At 41.0% G+C, this 23,831-nt stretch overlaps 1 protein-coding gene across 2 annotated transcripts in view; it reads right to left on the reverse strand.

The window, feature by feature from the left end:
- Positions 1 to 23,831, reverse strand: part of VCAN (versican) — a 100,062-nt gene that overhangs the window by 40,014 nt on the left and 36,217 nt on the right. Inside the window, exons 7-8 of one of the 2 annotated variants that reach the window (XM_031061910.1) lie at positions 14,922 to 15,323; positions 12,399 to 13,397 (exon numbers count right to left, since the gene is read on the reverse strand). In XM_031061910.1, the coding sequence (XP_030917770.1) occupies positions 12,399 to 13,397; positions 14,922 to 15,323 (1,401 nt within the window). Of the gene's footprint in view, positions 1 to 12,398; positions 15,324 to 23,831 lie in introns of both variants that reach the window. The other variant, XM_031061909.1, reaches the window with a different exon arrangement.

Below are 23,831 nucleotides of genomic sequence, written 5' to 3' on the forward strand. Positions count from 1 at the left end.
GGGGCCCAGGGCAGCTGGGGCTGCCCCTGCATCCCTGGCAGTGCCCAAGGCCAGGCTGCACACTGGCACAGTGGGAGGTGTCCCTGCCATGGCGGCACTGGATGGGCTTTAATTCCATCCCAACCGAAACCATTCAATTTTCTATGGTTCTATGAAGATTTTGACAAAACACATGTATAGCTGTAAATGGCTTCAGTGAGCTGTTTCAAAACCCCTGCCCATTTTTGGGATGCTCATGGTGGGGTCACAAAGGTTTCCCACCAGAGAGATCCTATGGACAGATAAAATCCACACTCTGCTCCACCTGCAAAACAACAAGGAGTCCTCAAAGCAGGAGGAATTGAGATGGTTCAAACCCTCTGAAAAACCAGTGAAGCCTCACACCTGGGCTTGGGAGAGGCTCTAGAATGAGGAAAGACCTAAACCACCTTTATGTCATGCCCTGACTCCCCTGAACGTCAGCTCTGCCAGGAACCTGATCCACAGCCGGCAGGATTGGAGCAGCTTTATGACCATGGCTTGCTGAAATTCTTACAGCAAGAAAAAAAAAAAAATCCAAAACCTCAACCAATTCCACAGGAATGTGTCAGTTTCATTGCATATATTCAGTTTTAAAAGCATGGTGAGGAAATAAAAAAAGGGATTTGAAAAGCTGTGCCCAGTACAAAAAAAAAATCAAAAGCCTTCTATTAAGTAGGGTCTTCTTTCCCCTTAAGATAGTACATTCAAAATGGAACAAAACCATTCAATTTTACAGAAATAAATCAATCTGATAATATATTTTGTGCTGTTTTGCTTCCCAGAAGAAATTTGATGGGGTTTTTTTTGTCTTTTTTTTAATGTATATTGTTATTTTAATTTAATTTTTTAAAAAAATAAATAAAATATTTTGAAATACAGATATTTCCTGGTGAACCAAAATTCCAAGTGTCAGCCTTTGGAATATGTGATTCCTCTAACTTGTGCCATCTTGTAGTATCATTATCCCACCTAAGCATGGTCAAAGTGCAACAGTGCTCCAGGCATACCCCTTCTCCTCTTCAGGAAAAAGTAGAAATACTGCCAAGGAGCTGGTCTGAGGCATTAAAGAAATATGGCTAATATTATAGACACCTAAGCCAAAAGTTTAAAAAAAAAGTCCAGAAATAATTAAATTTTTTATGCTTTTAATCCTTCTACCTCACATTAACACGACTAGTATACGTGATGAGGTCTAGTAAAATCCAGGTCTTGATTACTGTTCTCTCTAAGTAAACAAAAGGTTTTATTTAGTTCACTTTAAAATGTTTCCCAGCTGGACATATATATTTCTAAAATTTTGTTAACTTTGGCTCCCTTTTAAAAATCCTCAAGGAGGCAGGGCAGGTTTCAATAATTTGAGGTTTGGATTGTTTTGGTGTTTTTTTAACCTTCTAAATTTTATCAAAATTTACGTTTTTGTTATCGTTCTGAGAGTCAAAAGAGATTATTACATTACATATATATATACAAATTTACCTTGCATAAAAGTCTCAATGATTCAGGTAAACTGCTGGGAGAAAGTAATTGTAAGGAGTGACTTTTGCACAGCTGGCTGGGTAGGAGTTGAAAGCAATTCAAGGTGGGTGGTCAGTCTTGCCTACTGAAATTCACTTATCCAGTCCTTCTGCTTTACCATATTTGGGGCTTTTCATGCAAAATCCATGAGTATCACTTTCTGGCATTTCTTCTGACAGACAGGACCCCTGGCTGGAGCTGGAGGCCACAGCCAGAGGCACCTGTGGGGAGTGGGTGTCACTTAGGGGGACATCTGCTCTGCACAGGGCTCTGGGCTCCCTCAGCCCTGCCAGACTCCAAAGCAGCAGACAGGATGATGCACAAACCATGTCAGAAAGAAAGGAACTGTTTTATTATAAAAGCATATCACGGAGCCCTCTGGCAATTCCTGGTGTTTCCTTTGTTCTTCTCCCCCACGCCCGACAATAAATTTGCTAAGAAGAAGCAGACTGAGTGAAATGTCAAGTTGTTAAAAATGGCAGCTTTGCCGTGAGCCCCAGCACGGGCAGGGTACAGCTCCCTGGATAATGCCTGGATATTTGTCATGCAACATTCTGAGGGCAGCCATTCCCACTTCCTTTCTGCTCCAATATGTCACTAACAAAACACGACTCCAGCCCGTGGAGCCTCCTCCTGGGCGTGAGCATCCTTCCAATGACAACATTTCTCCAACATTTCCCCCACTGCCTACAGAGAAGACAATTCTAAAGCTCTGCAGGGCTAAACAACCCAAACCCAAACAACTGCCATGCAATAAATCATTTTTCTCCAGATGGAACCCAAAACAAAGCAAGGAGTCAGACTGTATCTGACTGAGCTGGTGTGTCTGGGTGTGTGGAGAGGGAAGTCCAACTCTGCAGGAAAAGCTGGTTGGGAAAGAGCATCTGCTCACCAGAATGACTTCATCCATTATTTCATGTGTGGTATTCCATGACTGAGGTGGAAACACTGAGGTTCCAATGAATTTTGGGCTTTCCTGTGCCACTCTTCCCTTCGTTACATTTACATCCTGCTAATTGTTTCAAATGTTTCTGCCGTGACACAGCTGGCACAAGAAAGAACCAGTTCTGGCCCTACCAGTATGGGGAGAGAGTGTCCCCTCCAGCAAGAATCAAAAATTGACTTACCACAACACAAATTTGGGCAAAAGTCAGAAAACTACGCTTAGAATCTCAAGGCACATGCTCACCCTTTGACTGCACCTGTGGCTGCTCAGGGCTGAAAGGAATATTCTTTCCCCTCTTCCCTTTTCCAGTAATACTGGAAAAAGGAACCACTTGGCATTAGGGAAAAAAAAATTACAGTATGCTCCTTAATATGGCAGTTTGGGGAAAAAATAGATTGACATCATATTATTTTAGGAGTAATAAAGGTTGGTTTATGTACAAGGCATGTACTAAATGTTTCTTTCTTGATTTGTCTCATGAGAGGAATTTTATGTGGCAGAAATAAAGCCAGAGAATATTTTACAGTTCAAGCTCTAAAACAGACAGTGGTGTTTGCATATATGAGTGTGTGTGTGTATGAGAGGAGAAAGAGAGAAAAAGAGGAAAACAGCAGGAAAAGGAAAAGGAAAAGGAAAAGGAAAAGGAAAAGGAAAAGGAAAAGGAAAAGGAAAAGGAAAAGGAAAAGGAAAAGGAAAAGGAAAAGGAAAAGGAAAAGGAAGGATACAGAACGTCTTTTTTTCCAAGAACTGAAGCTATGATAACAATTACCCCACCTGCTCTGCCCAAAATGCTCTTTTTACAGCTATCTGGAGAAGTTTATTCTGCTTATCATGATGATTTTCTGGCATTTTATCCCCCACTATTTCTCAAGCATTTTTTCCTGTTCTTCATAACCACACTTTTAATTTAATGCCTGCACAAGCCCACTGGTCATGCAGCAAGGAACCAAAATCACATTCTTTAGCTGCAGCCCCTGCTCTTTTGGGACATTATTTTGAGCTATTTCTCATGTGGCAATACAATCTTTGTGCCATGGCAAATATATATTTTTAAGTTTCATTTTTCTTCATTGAAATGTGACTAAAATTTTGTTTGGGGCAAATCAGTCTTGTCCTGGACCTTTCTGCATGTGCAAAAACTAATTGAGTTGCTACAGAAGTGGCAATGATAGCTCAAGGTACTGCAGTATCTTCATAACTCCTTAAATTCAAGTGAGTTTTAGAATTCATAATTAGAGTGAATACATAACTAGATATTGATATATGTGGCAAAAGGATTTTTGCATATAGATCTGAGTCCTGTACTTTGCAACTATTGCTCAGGAGATAGAGAGGATTCTGCAAAACTTTAATTGATTATTCTCAGTATCATCCCCTACTCCTGAAAAGAAAAATTAAATAAAGGTGAAAATTTTATAAATTTATCTACAGGTGTTAATAAAATTGTTTTGGTTATAAAACACCTGAAGCAGCCTAGGGATAAACCAGAGGTTCTCAGTTAAATCAGCATAAGTCTGTAAGCTCCCCTCTGTTGCAGCTGGAGTGACATAAATGTGTCTCCACCAGACACAATTTCAAACACTGCCTACAGAACATGAGTGTTTGTTTAACCATAGAATCACATAATTTTTTCTTTCAGTAACTTTTTTCATCTCAGCTTTCTTTTCTGCTTTGTTTTCTTTTTGTTTTTGTTTTTTTTCCTGGCAAAACTGGAACATTTGTTCTGGAAAAATATTAATTTGTTTTTAGAAACACTTGGGGGTTTTTTGGAAAAGGCACTTCTGTTGGACAGTACTTGAGAACAAAGGTTTTAAACCAACTACAGCTAAAAATAGAAGCCTTGCTGTGGTAATGTTACTGCACCAGTGAAAATCAGCAGAGGGAGACATATTTTTGACTGTAAGGTACTGCCACAAACCCCATCCTGTGCTAACATGGTAATATTGCTGCAGAATTAGTTCACACCTGGCAGGCTCTGTATGTGGTCAGAATAAACTGAAAAAAAAAGAAAAAATTGTATATAGGCCAGGAAGACAAACAATTCAATTAAAGTGTGAACAAATATTCGTCTGAAGAACATTTTGGGTTAATCCTTGGTCCTGTCAGTTGGACCAAGTGCCCACAGCATTTCCCAAGGACTCATGAATTTTGGTTCTAATGTTCACTATTTAACTAGACATGTGACTGGAAACTCACTACAAGCCAGGATAGTGAATATATAAGTAAGCCCAGAATCATTTTACTCACCACTTTCAAGAAAAAAAAAGCAATGGTTTAGGAAAAAATCCCACAATGAAATACAATCAAAAATCTCAGTGCTACTCTGTGTACATATAGGCACATTCCTTGCTGCTATTCTGGCAAAAAGCAACAAAAAATTACATCAAATATGTGGAAATTCCTTTTCTAATGCCAAAAAACCTCCCACTGAAACTATGGGATTCCTGCTTGATGAGGTGCTACACGTAAAATCCAAGAGTGTGGTTTAAAGTTAAAAACTAATATTTCTTGTGCACTCTTTGAGCTAATGATGGGTATCAAAAAGGTAATGAAGTATAGCAGAGGTGGTACCTAGGCAGGCAGGGACTACTGGAAGACATTCCTTACCAGGAATGAAATTCCAACTACTTTTCTCCTCCTTGGGAAGCAGAAAGTTTTCATACTGAATTCTCCTCATTTAAGAAAAGCAGTAATGCAAGGCTTGTCAGAAAAGTTCTAATGAAGTGAGCAGGGGAAAAAAATTATAAAGAAAGATTAATAACTTCAGCAACATGTTCCCAAAGACAACACAAAATATTAACCAGCCAGTCTGCACACATCCTCACTTGCAGCAGGAAAATATTCTGGAAGACACCAGTGGGTATTTTGTATATTATTGATCAAATTTATCACTTAATCACTTCAAAAAACAAGGAAGATTTTAAAAGACTGGCTGGATTAGCAAGGAATAATCCACTAATTAAACTGAAAATGTGCAAAAAACACCACTGAAAATTCTATATTAAGAAAGTTACAATCTGGACACAGTCAGAAAAGTTTGGTGCATGAAAACACTTTCCTCAAAAAAAAAAAATTAAGTCATATTGCATCACCATGTAAAAGACAGCTCATCTTTTCTGCAGTAGGACTTTTAAAGGCTTTCTCCACATGTAAACAAAACCTCTAAAAAGAATTCCTGTTCTTCACAACAGAAGTATGAAAAACTACATTGTACCTATGAATAAAATTCCTTCATTTCTCTCATGAATAAACAAAGAGCTATAAGAAAGCTGGAAATGTGTAATCCCTATGTCTAGATCTGAGACGTCTCCTTGGATACAATGCAAAAACAGCAGGGAATGTGTAGGCATCCTCTGAACAGTATTTCATGTGAGGGCACTGTTCCTTGTATCTATGGAAGTCTAGAAAGGAATGTGGAAAGAGAAATTATTGTTCTATAATAAGTATAATAAGTCTTTCTTCAGGAAGAGCCAGCAATAGTGGCCTAAAGACCACTTGTTAATTCAGTTTTAGCTTGTGAAAATTTCTATGTATCAAGTTTCAGCTCTGTTGGATATGGGGCTGGTGGAGTTGGTTTGTTTTTGTTTTTTCCTTCGTTTTGAGAAAAGCGCACAAAAAAGCTTGAATATATTAAAATTACTTGGTTATTATTTTTGCTTTCATACAAGACATCACTGCTATTCTGTTTTAAATTCAATTTATATGGGATGGTGTACAACCTATTTTAAAAAGCCCTCCATATCACCAGCTTAAAATAAAAAAAAAAAGACTATTCTAATATAGAAAAACCCCAACTGGTTTAGTTAATAACAGATCTACCATTTTGGATTGAACTCAAATGTGTTCTGAAGAAAAATAATCACCCAATTGTACAACGACCCAGAATCTGCAAAATGTTATGAAGACATTGTGATACCTACTCTCCCCACATCCCCAGCACAGTGTTGCTCTCAATCACCTCATTGGAATTACTGTGGTGTAATTACACTGGGGAAGATGAAATCAGGATCTGGCCACGTTGCCCAGCGTTTAACACTTCAGTTACTCCAGGCACAGGAAGAACCTGGCCAGCTCTACAGCAGGTTTTATTAATAACACAGACAGTTTGGTCATTCAGGATGTGCAAATTACTCCAGTCAGACCTGCTCCCCTGGGAAAAGAAGTTTAGAACACGACAATTGATAAGGAGACAAGCCCAGTCCTCCATTAAGGAAACAAGAAAAAAAAAAAAAAAGAAAAAAAAATAAAAGAGGATATTTTGCATTTAATAAGGTGGGAAATTGGTCCTGCCCATGTGAGGCCACTTTTGCAGTTGCTTTAAGATCCCACCAGAAATTAATCCAGGTCAGCCTAGCTGCAAGACAGCAGCTTTCCTTACAGTAAACCTTGGTTTGAAATAGGGCCTGTAAAGAAACCATGGCTTTCAATAGCATATACCCTTCATTTGGGGAAAAAAAAACCAAATGGTGATTTCAGCACACAAAAGACAAAGAGAGACTTACTGCTGAAGGGGGAGACACAAACACAATAATTAGCAAAAAAGGCACACCAAAAATTGCACCTAGCTCAGGTGTGTGTATGCCACAAATGGTGTCCAGAGAGATTATTTGCCAGCGAGCACAAATGGAACACCTTAAAGGAGAACAGTGTGGGTACAGATGAAGAGAGATGCAAACCTGGATGCTGCAAACTTTCAGGCTGTCCCTTGCAACGCCTGGAAGAGGCACTGATCACCCCAACACCCCCAGGGCCTGGGGCAGGGCCAGCATCTTCCCTTCCTGCAGAGCACCAGCACATTCCCACCCTCCCACGCATGCTCTCCCCTCAGGAGTCCCCAAAAACGGGGGCTGAGCAAGGGGACGTGGTCATTCTCTGAGACTGAGCAGAGAAATAAAAGTACCAAGGGATAAGTGTCAGGAAGAAAAAAGACCTATTCAGGCTAAAGACAATGCTGGCAAGAATAAACACGGGTATAAACTGGCCAAGGAGCAATTCAGGCTAGATATTAGAATCAGGCTTAAACAGAGCCATGACGATCTTTGACAGCCCTCCAGAAGGAGCTGTGAAGACAAGAAGATTAAATGAATTTTAAGGCAAGGCCTAAGATGGACCTGAAAAGACTCTATTCTGCCTCCTTTGTTAAGGTTTATGACTATGACTCATTACCATCCTGCATTTCATTCAAATTTCACTTGCCCTCTCACACTGCTAAGACAGAAATATGCATGTCAGAGAATTACATGTTGAAACACAAAGGTTTGTAACCTCTTTCCATAAAAATCCACATCCACAAAGCACAAGCTCCTGCAATTTCACTCTCTTCAAAGCTGGAGGGGACAAGAAATCAGACAGAGCTGGTGGGAGTCCCAGGGTCCAACAAAGACTTTGAAACATATTCACTAAATAAAGACTTTCAAATGTCTCCAAAAAACGCAGGTGTGCAAATTACTCCTGATTCAGACAGGAGTTATGTTTCCAGCATCCCCTCAACCACTGTTAAACAACACCCCCACAAGCATTTTTCAGCTCATAAAAGCTTTATGAGCTGAAAAGTTCCTTCAGGTTTGGCTGCTTTATTTTTTTTTTCTTTTCCCAGCTGCTAATCCATGACCTTCCAGCAGCAGCAGCACTAGGAAACATCAGAGCACAGGGCACAAGGTGGCAAATTCTGCATCCTCATAGAGAAGGACAAAATCTTGTGTCCCATCTGATGCCATGGGAAGCCATGCACGTGGTAGCACCTCACACTGCAGGGGTGTTTGGCTTCCTCGCTGTCATGATTCCAAGGGAAAAGCTCCTGGTTCCACTCCAGTGGATGGAGGTCCCAGGCCCCTTCCATTCTGAAACTTGTGTACCCCTTTTTGTACCATACAAAGGGGCGTTTCCTCATGGGCAAGGATGTTTTTCCTCATTAACTGAAATACCTCCCTGAGATCTGCCCATGGGCTGTCAGAAAAAACAAGTCTTACTACCCAGATTACTTTGTGCACCTCCCCATGTTTGCCCACATGGGAGTGTGTGGATTGTTTGCACATTTTCTCAATGAAAACGGCTGTATTGCCACACAAATGAACAGCTATATCTGTTCAGCTCTATGTCCTTTCTTATCAGCCCTAGAGCACGTCCTCCAGAATTCAAACTGAGTTTGACCTTCCACCAGGCCTTCAAATTACTTCTGTTTCCATGCCTTGTTTTGTTTTTATTTTAATCTAAAAGTAAACTTCCTTTATGAGAGCTTTCATTGACTGCAAGCATGCATTTTAAAAGCTAGGAGTAAAGCTATTTATCTCTAGGATAAGAAAAGAAGTCCTCTAGATGAATCTTCTTCTGGTCTAAATAATAAATGTAAAGTCTCAGAAATGATAATATTTAATATCACCTTCCAGTTACTGTACTACTTTATATTAAGAGGGATGTGTGTATGAGACAGAATAATATCCTTGGCACTTCATTTAGCTGAATTTAAATCCACACCTTTCGAGTGCAGCTTCAGCCTGCAGTAATAATGAAGAATAATATCACCTGAGATTCCATACATCCATAACACATACCATAGATCAACAGCACATTCCAGCCCAAAGACTTCAGGGCTCTTCAGAGAAGTTGGTGCCAGTCTGGTGAGGGTTTGAGGAGGAAGAGGAAGGCACAAGGAATCCTTCCTGCCTCTCAGGTGAGCTCACCTGAGCCAGGGCTGCCCCCACCACCACAGGCTCTCTGTCCTGCTTGATGGAAACTGCTAAAAATATCTCAAAATCTCAAGAATTCACACATTTAGCACAGCTCTTCCACGTGGAATGTAAAACACTGCTCCTGCCTGACAAAGCCTAATGGCACCTCCATGGAGCACTTACATATTATTGTGCCCACGCTGTGGATGGCAAATGGAGCTGCAGGGAGCAATATTCAGCTGTGTAATAGCAAGGTTTTTACTGTAATTGAGTGATAGGAAACAAAACATGGTGCTGAATTTCTGCTGAGCCCTGCCTCCCTGTTAAACTGTTGCTTCTGGCAAAAGCTGAATAACAAGGAGGTGAAGAATGAGGGGGAAAGAATAATCTCATAAATAGTTCCAGCACTTCTGCAAACACAAAAGGGAAAATATATTCGTTTATAGACAATGCCATCTATATATAACCTCTCATTATAATTCCTATTTGAAACAGTTATTTCTAAGCAAGCTGCCCTTTCTTAGGAGGCCCTTTTGGACTCTTGACTTAAAAATCAGTGAGGGCCTTTGTTTATAAACCTCACAGATTAACTTTATCTAAAAATGCTAAATTGTATTACCTTGAAAACATGACAAAGGAAGAAAAACCTTTGTTTTTTCAGAGATGTAATTATGTAAACTGTATTTACAGTTTTCAAAGAGCGAAGAATAAAAAGCCAGAAGTACAGTTTATGTAGTTCTTTATGATAGTGGATTAATTCTCAAATAAAGAGTGATAGAATAAGAGGTTAAACTACATCCTAGTGAAAGGCATATGTTGGTAAAATTTGCCAAATTCATTCCTCTTCATAACTCCCTATACGCATTTTCTTCAGCACAAAGAAAATTTTATGGACTAAGGAACAATGAGGGGAAACTGGGCCTGACAGGATTTTTCAGATGTTGTCTTTCATTTCTGCAGCAATAAAAGAAATCAATCCAAACCCTCAGAGAGAATAAATCTTTGGCAGTTCTAACTGAATTTGGGGTCAGTAGGTAGAGGGTGCCTTTAGTGTGTGGATAGCTGAGTGGGGGAATTCCCACTGCCAGGGCCTGAAAACAGAAAAATGAAGAAAATTCCTTTTTAAAATTGCATAGACACATGATGGGGCTCTCTGTGTTTAAAGAGAGCACAGATAGTGCCATATGACAAATTTAATAATATTTCAAGACAATCAACTTTATTCCTCTCCACACAGACTAAATAATTCTTAAAGGCAGATTTTTAAGGATTTATAACTTTATGTCTGCTTACACACATCCTGACACATATGCACAGCTCAACCTGGGAAATGCATGCACAGCTTTGAAAGTTTGTGAGGATGAAGAAGACAAATCCTGAAGAAAGTTTGTCCTAAAGATCTGATCACCCAAGGCAGAGTAAGAAACAGCAGCTATGAAGAGCATCTGCACACTCTGTCCTTCAGATAATCCACTTTGAACCAAATCCTAACTTAATGAATCACAGTAACCGCACTATTCTGAAAAGAAAAAAAAAAAAAGGTGTAAAATGAGGCTCTTCTCGATGTAGATGCAGAGAATTCCTACATCTACATCCTTCCAAACCATCCTACTTCTTCCCATCACCTGGAACACGCAGCTGCCCACCACAACCCACCCTCCTGTAGGAAATAAATGGCAGCATAACTCAAACACCTAATAGGAAAAAAAACTTACTATTACCTAGTCCAGCTACTCATCATTAAGTCAAATTAAGTGAACTTCCACAGGTACAAAAGGACTTAATATGTGGGTTAAGTCTTGTCCTCAGAAATTACCCTTCTGCTCTGACTTACTGGACTTGTATCATTGAACAGAGACTCCCAAGGCACTGGTAAGGTATAAAGACAAAATAATGATAATATGCCACAGAAACAAAAGTTTCAGAACTATCATTTTCTGAAATAGAAGGCTAAGCTACTATTGCTAATTTGTGCAGATTTGCACCCTGTAAACATAAAGTAGGATAATAAGCACAATGTGTAAAAAGATACTAAGCCAAGGTATTGCATGTCCAAACAGGATATGGCACATCTCAAGGGAAAAACCACTACTGGTTTTTGATTTTTGAATGGAACCCTACCAAGAACAAACCTGAAAAAACCATCCAAAAGACTCCCATAAATTATGAATTCTGCTGGATGAGTTCTTCAGAGGCACGGAGGTTTTGGCCAAGAACCAAAGAGAAAACAGTTTCTGACACAGCCATTCAAAAGACATGCATGTAGTTAAGCTATATATGACCAAAAAAAATCCATTTTTTACCGTGTTCCTTTAAAAAAAATAAAATAATTATTATACAACCATAAGACAATTAAACACCATAAAACATGGAACCTAACAGAAATTCTGTGCTTTGTTCTGCCTGTCAGTTCCTTTGCTTTTTGTTTTAAAATATAATGTTTTACCATGACATCTTAAATAATAGTCAGTTGACAGGACTCTTTGATGTAAAACTGCACACCCTTCAACATTTGCATTATGGAGACATATTCATCATCAACCCCAACAGTTCACTGCTACTTTAGAAGTTTCTGTTCTGGATACCCATGGAATTGAAGCTACATACACATGTACAGAACCATCAGCTAAAAAATGTGGCAGAATTAAATATTGCATCAATGTGCACCACATATTCCCTAAGATGGATTTTAAAAAATGCCATGATATGCTATTTAAAAAAAAAATGAAAAAAACCCCATTCCTCCAAATCACAGGAGGCAGTAGAGTGCTTTAACCATTTTTTAGCTGACTACACTGTACATGGCATTGTTAATTGCTACAGACCAATGGAATGTTAAAATAATCTAGTGCTTCGTTTAGGACTAGTAATGCATGGAATGGAAGCTGTGAAATTAAAATGCTTGTTTCACAGACAGCTGGAGTTAAATTGGTGACTTGACAACATTAAAAAAAGAAAACTGTACTGTAGCCATCATGACTTTTAAAAAGAAATAAAACAGTTTCATATTCATTCTCATGTAGAAATAATTCTTACCACACAGCAAATATGAAATACATTTCTGAGGGGCTTCAAACTGACAGAAAAATAGACCTACCAATATTCAGCAAGATGCTGTCTAGACAAAAGTGGTACTTTGCATCCTTCAGTGATCCAAGAAACATCTCCAGCACATCCTAAAGCACACCTGTTTGACATGACAAACTGTCCACTCTGATGGACTGCGGGTCTAAAGGGCAAAATCTTACCTGTGTCATTGCCTGTGATTTGAATAACATACAATCTTATGTCATTATCAGGGTGTGAAGTGGAAGGAGACACCTCCTGAGGTTGCAAGGCCTCTGTGGCCTCCTTCACTTGGGGTGGAGCAGTAGGTCGTGCCACCGCCGTGGCAGTGGATGCTGTGAAATATTCCTTATCGATCTCCGGCTCCAGCATCTTCCCTGGCAGATCATCCTCAGCAGTGGCTTTGCTGGGAGACACAGATTCATCAATTATGATGATGTCAGGGCTTGTTACCTCCTCTTCTTCCCCGGGAATGATGCGTGGAGACTTTGGAGTGACAAAAGGCTTGGTTGCAGATGTAGGCTGAGCTTTGTCTACAGCACCGAGGGAAGGTGTTGTCATGCTGCTGGGAGTTGTTGCCTTGTCTGTTGCAGTAGCTGCAAATACAGCTGGCCTGGTTTCCTCAGGTTCTATAGTCATTCCTGAGCCTTCTGTAGCATGGCTTGGAGAAGCTCCCAGAGCCAGGTCAGTAATGCTTTCCACAGTGGAACCTCCTGCTGGCGTCGTGTGGGAGGGTGGCACAGAATCCCAGCTCACTGCATCATCTTCCTCCCTGGTGGGGGTTCCTGGGCTCTCCTGTGTCTCTGTTTCAGTTCCAGCAGTTATGGGCATCACCTCAGTGACCTCCTCATCCTGGTCAGGAGCAGTTCCAGCTGTTGGAGTCGCCGAGAGGTGCAACCAGGTGCTGGTTTCCTCAGGTGCCAGAACTCCTCCGTGGTCTGTGGATGTCACTGCAGGCACAGCTGCCTCTGTGGCTGGGTACATCTCCTCATAAGCTGAGCCTGTCTCATCCAGTGTCTCCTGAACTGCTGTTTGAGCCCATTCAGATCCTGGTGACATCTCTGGCTCGTGTGTGTGGGCAGATGTCACAGACAGTGTGGCAGTTCTTGGCTCCAAACCTTGGTCCAGTGTGGAGAGTTCTGGGAACACCTCGCTATGTTTTGCAGTTGCTTCTGTTGCTTCTGTATGAAAGACATCATCAAAAGGAGTCTGATCAGTAATTGGCATATCTCTAGTGACCTCACTCTCTACAGTAACTGGAACTAGGGAAGCATCATACTCCTTCTGTGGAACTGCAGTATCTACCTTGGTTACACCTGTAAATTTAATAGTTCCCTCTGTCCCTGATGTCTCATCTCCTTTGCGCTCAGTTACCCCCACAGCTGTGGGCACAGCACTTGGCAATACAGTTACACTTGGGGAGCTAAAAAACCCTATGGTTGCACTACTTTCTTCCACTGGTATTTTGGATGCTATGGTCGTTTCCAAATCCAAGGAGCTGCTCGTGTGGGACACACTTGTAGTGTCTCTGCTCTGGCCAAAATCAGATGATACCACTTCTTCATCCCTTGTGGTCTCTGCTGACTCCCTGCTTGTCTCAGTTGCATCTGTAGCTGCTGAAATTGGAGCTCCTGGATGCACTGTGGATTCCACAATGTGCCCTGGAGATGATGTGGGCTCCATTCCAGAGAAGCCATCCTCTGTAGCAAACTCAATCACTGTTCCAGCGTGAGATGACTCTTCTGTCATATACCCCTCCTCTTTATCTGTTGGCAGCCACGTGCCAGAACCTGGAGGGGCCTGTTTGATCTTCTCCCTTGCAGAACATCCCTCAGATTCTCCTGCAATACATGGAGGAATGGCAGCTCTGGAATGAGGGACCTCCTCATCTGTTGTCCTCATTTCTGGCCGTTCTGTTTCCTCCTGCTCCTCCAAGACAGCTGATTCTTCTGTCTGCTGAGATGAGGGGATAAGAGACATGGTGCCTTCTCCAAAAGTTGACAGGGCATCGGTGCTTCCTGAGATGGCCTCAGATTCTGTTTGATCAGCAGCTGACACAGAAAAGGATACAGATGTTCCAGATGCCACGGTGGGCTGCACATCCCTCACGTCCTCTCTGCTCCCTTGAGCTGAGGCCTCGCTGTCAAATGCTGTTGCAGAGCTGAATTTAACCCAGGGTGTTGACTCTTTTGCTGCAGAAAACTGTCCAGTGGTTACTGCTTGCTCATCTAGGAGTGTCTCTGATGCAGCAGGCACTTCTGGTCTTGGGTAATGACCAGCAGCCACCCCAGAATCAGTGCCAGACACAGCGGTGTGCATGCTCTCAGTGCCCTCCCTCTCTGCAGACTCAGCAGTGAGCAGAGCTTTAGGGATCACAACAGTTGTAAGTTTCTCATCAGATTTTGCCTCCAGTGATTTTCTCGTGGGTGCATTTGTGAGGTGGGCACGGTGAGACACATAGTCCTTTGTCAGTGAGTCTGCAGTTCCTGTCCTGGCAGCCTCCCTCCGAGCAGTCTGTAAGAAGCTATCTGTAGCTGTCCTCAGAGGGCCCACTTCTATTTGCTCAGTCTGATTATCAACATCATGCCTCTGCGCATCTCCCGTCTCAGCATCTTCCCAAAAACCAGTGGAACTCTTAGCTACAGCTGTGCTATCCTGAAAAATTACAGAGGTCAAGAAAGCGTCCTCAATGCTTTCAGACCTACCTTGTTCCTCTGCTTCAGAGTAAGTGTGATCCAGCCCCAAATCTGGGGCCGTGGTGTCTGTTGGCCCAGGTGAGACATCGTACTCAGTCCTGCCCAGTGTGTCATCAGTGAATATTTCGCCGTTGGTGACAGTCTGAGGTAGGAGGGTGGTGAGAGGAATGTTCTCCATGAGCACCTCCATCTCCCTTTTCTCCTCAGCCACATCAGTAGTCATTTCTGTGTCCTCCTCAGACTCTGGGGTTGTTTCCTCCAAAGAAACTGTTTGGGTGGCAGGCACTTCAGTGAGCGGGGTCTCAGAGATGGGAGGTTCAAGAGGAGCTCCAGCAGGAGATGATCTCAGGCTGTCAGTTCTCAGGGATGTCACAGGCTCAATGGTTGTGGGCTCTGTTGTGACTTTTTTAGCTTTAAAAAAAAAAAGCAAAAACAAAAAAAAGGTACAGTTAGTACACAAGACACTTTAGTTCATTAGTTTGAATGTCCCCAACAAAAAATAAAGACCATGCTGAAAAGTAAGTGTAAGTCTCAAAGGCTTTAGGTAGTTCTTTAGGGCATTGAAGGATATGCAATAAAACACTGCAAAGCTGCAGAATGCCTAACTTAGAAGTCAGATGAAATGAAAAAAACAGCAATATTCTTCATATTTGTGGTTTATGTAATTACCCCTAGAAGTCCTTGTGTTACATGAGTGACCATCAGCCTGCCAGGTACTGATCTGGGGACGTGAAGGTTTATTTCGAGCTGTCACAAATGAGGAGAGCTGTGGGTTTTCTTCAAGGCTCGATGCAGCATCCAGCTCAGATGTATAAAGGGAGTGAAACAATGCTTTAGCTTATTTTCAGCACATAATTACAAGCTGCAAAAAGGAATCCTCACTGCAGTGAGAGTGTGCTCAAGCAGCAGGATCAAGCATGCCACCAGAAAATGCTGCTGCTGCCCTGCCTTTAAATTATGCTGGGAGAAATTTATTGTGGGGAAAGGTGAGAATGTTGAACCGTAAGATCACAAACTTAATACTACTAAAATGATGTTGATCTTTTGAAAACACTTCAAAGATGCACATCTGAAACTCCTCCACACACAGAAATGCTTCCATGGGAGCGCTGAACATGCAAAGGCAAAGTGCTGAACCCTCTGGATGATGGAAAAGGTGAGGGAGTTTCTATCCTAGATGAACAGGAGGCACAAAGAAATGTCCTTCCAGTGAAACAAATTGTGATGTTTTAAACAACCTGGTGGCCTTGCTGCTTGTCCACTCCTTTTAGCCCACATTTCCATGCCATCTGAGGAGGAAATGTGTGCTAACACTGCAAGGTGTGTCAGCAGATTTTAAATTCCTGGGAAGACTGAGTGCTCAGAAAAGAGGTTTTCCTCAGGAAAAGCCCAGGTTGGAACCATCTTCCCTTCTGCCAGTTTTCCCAGGTCAGTAATCTTCACAAGGGCAATGGGAGCAGATGGGTGGAAGATGTGAATGTCTTAAACAAATGCTGTTTACTGCTAAGTAACTGAGAGTCAAAAGTCTTATAAGGATGCAAATAAAGATCAAAATACAGCTTTTAAATCACACTAAGCATATGAAGAATTCATTAAACAGTCTGTGATTATGAGGACTCACTGTTTACCAGACAGACATGACTACACCTAGAACTTCTTGCAAAATAAAATCTTGCTTAGCATGTAATAGGTCAAATAAGTCTCTTCCCCTTGCAGACAGAAATCAAAACAATTACATTATTTTATAGTTTATACTCAAGCATGGGCAACATGCATGCACAAACCAGGTTTTTAAAATGCCCATGGCTAATTAGGTGCCCCTTTGATAGCTGCAGATACGAATTCTGCATGCGCAACTCAGGGTGACACAAATATTTGTTCCGTTTCACACACTCAGCTCTGAAAATGCCACCTTTGCAAAAGACCAGGGCTGGTCAGAGGATGACTGCTCAAAATTTCTAGAAGAACGTGTAGAATTACAAAGCAGGAAAATGAGGTAAAAGGGTCAATATTTCAGCTTTCCTGAATGAGAAGTGAAAGTGAAAAGGAAATTGTGAGGGCAAGAAAATATGACATCACCATGTTTAGAAGAGGTGGTGTTCTTTGCCAGCAGAAAAAAAGGAGCAGATTCCCTTCCCTGCCACAAATTAAAATTTTTTGTGATCTTACAAAGAAGATCTAGCTACATATTATATATATAAAAATGCTTCTTACTTATTTAAGTTAAAATATTCTTTCCTCCCCTCTCTGCTTTCATGGGGCTGGTTCAAACCCTACAATTTTTGCCTCACAGCTTGGGAAGTGAAGGAGACACAAAAATGGTGTGTGCTGCTGAGTGGTAGCTGTTAAATCTCTACCAAAGAATTAATAAATTTTCTTCAACAGCAATTTTTACTTTTTTTTTTTTAATGGCAAAATGGAAAGGAAGCAGCAAAGTCTCAATCTCTCCCTTCTAATCACAGGATCAGTTTCCTTAATGTGGAGGGAATTGGTTTTGCAGCCAACACAAACACTCAGGCTTCAGCTGCCACACTTTGAGTGGCCATCAGGATCACCCTCCGCACAAATATTAAAATGTTAATACCCTCTAACAGAACTAGACAAAAATGAGGGCAGTGTAGATAATTTTTTTTTAATCTGTGGAAAAAAAAAGGTAAGTTTATTTCATCGCTGCTGGGAAATTGTGTACACTTACTCACAACCACTTACGCAGCTCCCACATTTCCAAGAAATGCTTGGAAGTCCCAAAAGTTCAGATATTTATGCCTGGGATGCAGATATTTATTATTCATGACTTATTATCTGCTAATGACTTGGCAGAATAGGTACACATTTATTATGCCAACCTGAAAAAACACCAAGCATATTTGGTTTGCTTATATTAATAACTGAATCAATAAATATTACCTTTAGAGTGTTATAGAGTGTTATAAGTAGAGCCCATATTTTTTAAGAGTTTATCAATAAACAGCCAGATTTTCTCCCATGGAAATTGTGTGCAATTCAGCTCTGGTTAAAATCAACTAGAGTGACCCTAAAGTCACTTTGTCTAAACAATTACATGCAAGTTTTTTCACTCACATCATTCAGGAGTGCAAACTTATTTGAGTGGATAAAAAAAAAACCTGACAGTGCTTATTCAATGAGAAATATATCCATGTTATTTTTTTTTTCTGTGTGAAAAGAAAAAGAAAAAAAGAATAAACAAAGGGAAGGTTGCTTTTTTAGTAGACAACACCAGTTTGAGCTGTCCTCCACTCCACCCAGATGTTTTGCATTACTGTACTCCTTGCATCATGCATGCAATATGCTATCTCCTTTGTCCTCCTTCTGGTTCAAGACATGAGACAGATTTTCCTAATAAAATGCATGAACATATTAGCAGCAAGAAAGCAAATTATCTCACCAACAGCTGCTCATATCACACACTATCTATTTTTTGTTTTGTTTTAATCAATTCCTTCTACATTGAACAACATGCATGAAGTTGATTTTGGAAGGGCTGTATGACTTAGCAGAGATGTTATACTTTTTCACTCCCTATTTATTTATTTTATGATTTTACTGCACAGCATTTTCTTCTTCTTCTTTTCCCCCATGACTTAAACAAGGATTCAAAATTATGGAGCAATATTGAAACTTACTGTTTTCTCAGGGAAATCAAACTGCACAACTTCAGACATGGTTTAACTTTGCAAGTACCAGATGAGAATTTTAGTACGTTCTGTACTGTTTAATTTGGTATTAGTATTAGTGTACTTCATGGAGGAGAAATGCTTATTTTAAAAATTATATATATTATAATTTCTTTACTTTGTTTTTCAACAATTACCAGATCTACCCATGTACCTAACTTGAACTACTTGAGCAATTTTTCTGCACTCAGAAACACTGTTTATCTGTTTACATTTAGGTATGTACCTAAAACCCTGAAAGGACATGGAACCTGTAGGAAGAGATTGTTTTGAGTCATTGCTAACAGCCAAAACAACAAAAATTTGCTTTAAATTGGAACAAAAGCTGGAAATAGTGAATTCTTTCTGTGAATTTCAGCCAAAATAAATTATTACAAAATATAAATAATGTTGAGATGCTCAAAATTAATGTTTGAAATCTTTGAGCCCAATTTAAGCACAATGCGAATGCCTTGCTTCATTTTTGCATTTTTTTATGTTAATTTGTTTCTTCTTGGTGTCTCTTCCTTCCCTGCTACCAACCCTGGCAGAGAGGACAGCCTTGAATGTTCCCCTGAGTCCAAAAGTTTTGCCAGCTGGAGTTTAAATTACTGGCAGAGCCTTCCAAGCTGAACAAGTCTAAGATTAAGAACAAATTAAAAAAAAAAAAAAAAAAAAAAGAAATAAAAGAAAAAAGAAAAGAAAAAAGAAAAAAAGAAAAAAAAGAAAGGACAAAAATTGGTGCTCTGAGTTACAGACTGAGCAAGAAGCCTCTGATCATGGCACTGATCCAGCACCTGCTCATTCACACTTTTCCAGAAGCAGTGGTGCACAGGGCATGTGGGATTTTGTTCATAAATAATGAGACTTTTGGTAGCAGAATACAAAATCTGACAGTGCAGCTGTAAGAATTTCTCTGTAACTCCAGGTGCACACTCCCACTCACCTACACTCTGTTTTGACGTCAAAATCAAAAGCCAAATGTAATGAGAAAAATATGAAAATTTAAGTGCAGGATCTGTTCCTGCTTACAAAGCATGTGCCATATCAGAGAAAACCAACAGGATTCTTTAAAAGTATCCAGAAATTTGAAAACTATCAGGCTGTCTTATTTGCAAGTAAAACTTATAATGAAAAGTTCTGCATCCTCTTTATGCCACTGCCCAAGGTCTTTTCTTCCAGCTAACAAAACAGCAGAGGCAGCAGCTCTTTTAGCTCTGTGAACACAAACACTCTTAAGTAAAACCACTTGCTATTTCATAACTTCTGAAGTCAGATGGTTGAAGGGGGAAAGATATGTTATCTCCTGGTTTCCCCACATGCAAGTGTAGTTCTGCGAACGAATAATAACCTGCCAATCTATCCACAAAAGAACAATAGCAAAGAACATTTCTCTTTCCACATTATTTATTATGAAACTGCCAGAGAGGACAACAACAACAACAAAAAATCAGCAAGCCTCTTTAGTCAGCTCTTCCTAATTAAATCTGTAACCCAGCACCAAATAAAAGCAATAATCTTTGCTTTGTGACTGCAAAAAAACAATTGAAGAACAAAAAGGGCCAAGATTGTCACTTGGGTAAGAACTGAGAGCAGAATTCTTGGTGCTCTGCTCCCCCCACCTGGTGTGAAAGGGGGGAAATCACCCCTGTGTGCCATGGGTGATGCCCAGACCCCACAGCAAAGGTGACAAAGAGCAAAATCAATTCATTTTTTCTGCACTTGGACACTTATAGGGGTGGACCTTCCACCTCTTGACATGGTTGCTCCTCATCCTATCCTTGTTACCTGACCTACCCAGTGACCTGAGGCACTGAAAGGAAAATGCCTCCAGCTGTGTCTTCCTCTCTTTCCTCTCTCTGTCTGGCCACAATGCTTGCACTCAGAGGTTGTTCTTAGAGCACCCAGTTTTGAATCACTCAGGCAAATGCAAGTTCACTTGCTCAGGCAAAAGAAGCATCTCCTCCCCAGCACTTCATGGTGCTCCAAACAGCGGCTCCTCATACATCAGTCCGGTTGATAAATCTCTGCACCTACTTTATGCAGCGCTTAAAAGGTTGAGCTGCACCCATCCACCACATCCTTCCCCTCCTTCTGAGGGTGAGACACTGCAGAGATGAACAGCACGGGCTGGTTTGGAGTGGATTGAGGTCTTCTTGCAGTTTTCAGCATGGTCTAACTGAGCTCTCAAACCCCTGAGGAAGAGTGGGGTGAGGAAGCTGCAAGGACCTGTTGGTGTGCTGCTCACCATGAGCCCAGCAGGGAGAGGCAGGGATTTACTGCAGCCACACCTGGGCCAAGAAATTACCAGGGATCTCTGCAGCTGTGGGGGACTTGACAAACGGCACATCTGAGAGAAGAACATAAATCTACTCTCCTGAGAAGAAAACAAAAGGCTGGAGAATGGTTTTCTGGGGGTAATCTCTTTGCACTTCTTCACCTTCACAGAGAGGCAGCCTGAACAGAGCCAGCAGCCCTGCACAAGCTGTGCTCAGTGCCCTGACCTTGGGATCCTCACCTGCCCAAAGGCATTTCCCCATTCTGATACTGGACTCTGAAATGTTGGAGCATACACTCTGTTTATTATGTCCAGCACTGCGCTTCCTCAGATATAAATTTCTTTTTGTGGTTTTTTTCCCCCTTCAGATTGGCGATTCTGCTCCTTGTGCTTCGCCACGCCCGATGTCTTCATTATTCCGCGTCCGTTCCCAAACTGATCAGAAATCCACAGATCTCCCGTAACACAGCCCCTGACATCAGGCTGGAAATAATTCCCTCATCCAGGAAATAGCTGGGACACGCAGCTACCGACGGTTGCTGTGGAGAAGGACAGAGCTGCCTGGCTATTCGAGGTTTTCCAAGCTAAGTCACATGCAGCAGAAGGGGAAGACAGCGTTTCTCCTGCCAGCTTCTGAGCTGTGCCCAGCAGCCTTTATCCTTTATCCTGCTGCAGGACAAGAGGAGCACTGTGGATGCTTCCTGAGCCTGCCATGGCGGTGCTGTAGGACACCCCAAAGCCCTGTGGAGGTCATAATTTCCTATATTTCTCCTATAGAACAGATTTTGAGCTTTAGATGGATGAAGCGTCAAAGCAAGAGGGCCTCAGCCCCGAGCAGTGGCAGACTTGGATCTGCTCTCGACAGGGCTGGATTGGAACAATCAAAGCAGTGTGGAGACTCCATTTCTGAGGAACACGCATGGCAACACCAGACCAGAACTGGAATTTTCCAATCTCCTGCTAAAATTGAGCCGTGATGCCAAACCAAAGTGGTGTAACAAAAGAGAAGCAATAAAGGTGCATGAAACAAAGTCAAAATGAGAGAGGAAAATGGGAAAGAGAATGGGCAAATCCAGAGCGAAACGGTCAACACGTGTTTTGAGTCAGAGTGAAAAATGTTTTGCTGAAAGATTCGCCAAAACCAATACAGGTCTATGAAAGAATTCAGCTTTAATAAATCTGTGTTTCTCAGCAAAAAGGGGATTTATGTTTCAAAAAATCCAACCACCTCTGTGTACAGAGCTCATCAAGTTCAGCTTTGTTGAAGGTATGCAAGTTAAAAACCTGAATGCGTTTTGATTAGTGCATTTCTGGAGTGCAATTTGTTCAATGGCTGCTGTGGGATAAAAAGGTCCATCCAAAGTCAGCTGAAGTCTGTGACAGGATTTCTACAAAGTCCAGTGAATTAGACCTGGAGAGATGGGAGGCTGAAATACAGGATTAAGTAAATCTCCTATAGCTCTCTGAAATAATTAATTATTAAATATGTATCTATTAAAAATATACATTTTAAATTATTGAAATTATATTAATCATTTTCTTAATGATGAAATATTTTCATCTCTTTTACAAATTAGCATAAATGCTCAGCAACAGCTGTTCATTTTTTTTTAATTTAAACCCGTTAATATAAGTCCTATATGTTAACACTTGAAAAATTTTCCCTCTGATTTTGGCCTCCAAGGAGCTGCAAGTACTCAACATGTCTCTAACCTGAAACCTTTTCAGGCCCCATCAGATACATGATTAGGTACCTCTCAGAGAAAAAAAAAAGAAAAGAAAAGAAAAAAAAAGAAAAAAAAAGAAAGAAAAGGTCTGGCAAAAGCCTCGGAGGTATGAAATGAAACACACAGATAATGTTTCAGAAACTTAGACCCATGTGGTTTTTGAAGAGTGAAAAGCACTTGTGATCAAAGGGGAGGAAGTTTCAGGGGTTTTTAACAAGGCTTTTAGATTTTAAATCATGTATTATTAGTCTGGGCCACTCTTATTTTCATAAAGACATTTCATACAATGTAATTTTGTACCCATAACACTACTGAAGTTAAAATCCTGAACTTAACTGTACTTTAAAAGTTGTCCAGGTTGGCTGCTCTACTGAAACTAGCGAATATAATTTTTAAATTGAATTTACTCACTTTGTTTTTCATGTGTTTCAATAAATATCATTCCTCTTTAAAAGCGAACAAAATGCTCAAAATTGAGGATTGAGGTTTCTTAAGACCACAAATTAAAACTAACATTTTGAGACTTTCCAGCAGAGAGACTCATAACCACGAAACAGGAGTGAGGAGCCTGAGCAGGATGAAGGAGATATCCCCTTTCTCAAATGCACAATTTGTCTTTGTGAAGACAGCAACAGCTTGAATAAGCACAGAGGCGCTGTGCTGTGACTGCATGTCCAGGTGAGGAGGGAGAGACACCCATGAGGTCTGAGACACACAGTGAGAGCTGGGGGTTTCACTGAGAGCCCAGGTGCTGGGCAGCACAGTTTTGTTGTCAGGCACTGTGGGAATCACTGTGTGAGAGCTTAATGCCATCCCCAAAGCAGGCAGAGCTGGGGGACAACAGATTTTGTGGTGGACTGAAACTTTGAAACGGAGATAATGGGAAATTTCAGAAGAAACTTCCAGACAAAGGATGATTTGAAACAAAGGGCTTACATTCAAGCCTTCTGCTTTCATGCAGAGCCTGTTTTTTTTTTCTTTATCCTCTCCCTTCTTCTGCCCCAAAGAAGGGACTGGCTCCAAGGCCCCAGTGGGAGAGAGTGACTCACTCTAAAGCCACTGCACCAGGCAGCTGCTTGAGATGTGGAGGACCAAGATGCTGGGCAGGGAGTCTCATTACTCACCACTTGCATAAATCTTTTAGCAAAAGCAGTGAGGAGTCACAGCTGGTTCCTGTGAGATCCCAAGCACCTTCTGAGAGGGAGAGAGAGCTTTCAGTAACTTCTGAAATTTGTGGCAT

The sequence above is a fragment of the Geospiza fortis genome, unplaced genomic scaffold, assembly GCF_000277835.1.
Source record: "Geospiza fortis unplaced genomic scaffold, GeoFor_1.0 scaffold43, whole genome shotgun sequence".
In the NCBI taxonomy this organism is placed as follows: domain Eukaryota; kingdom Metazoa; phylum Chordata; class Aves; order Passeriformes; family Thraupidae; genus Geospiza; species Geospiza fortis.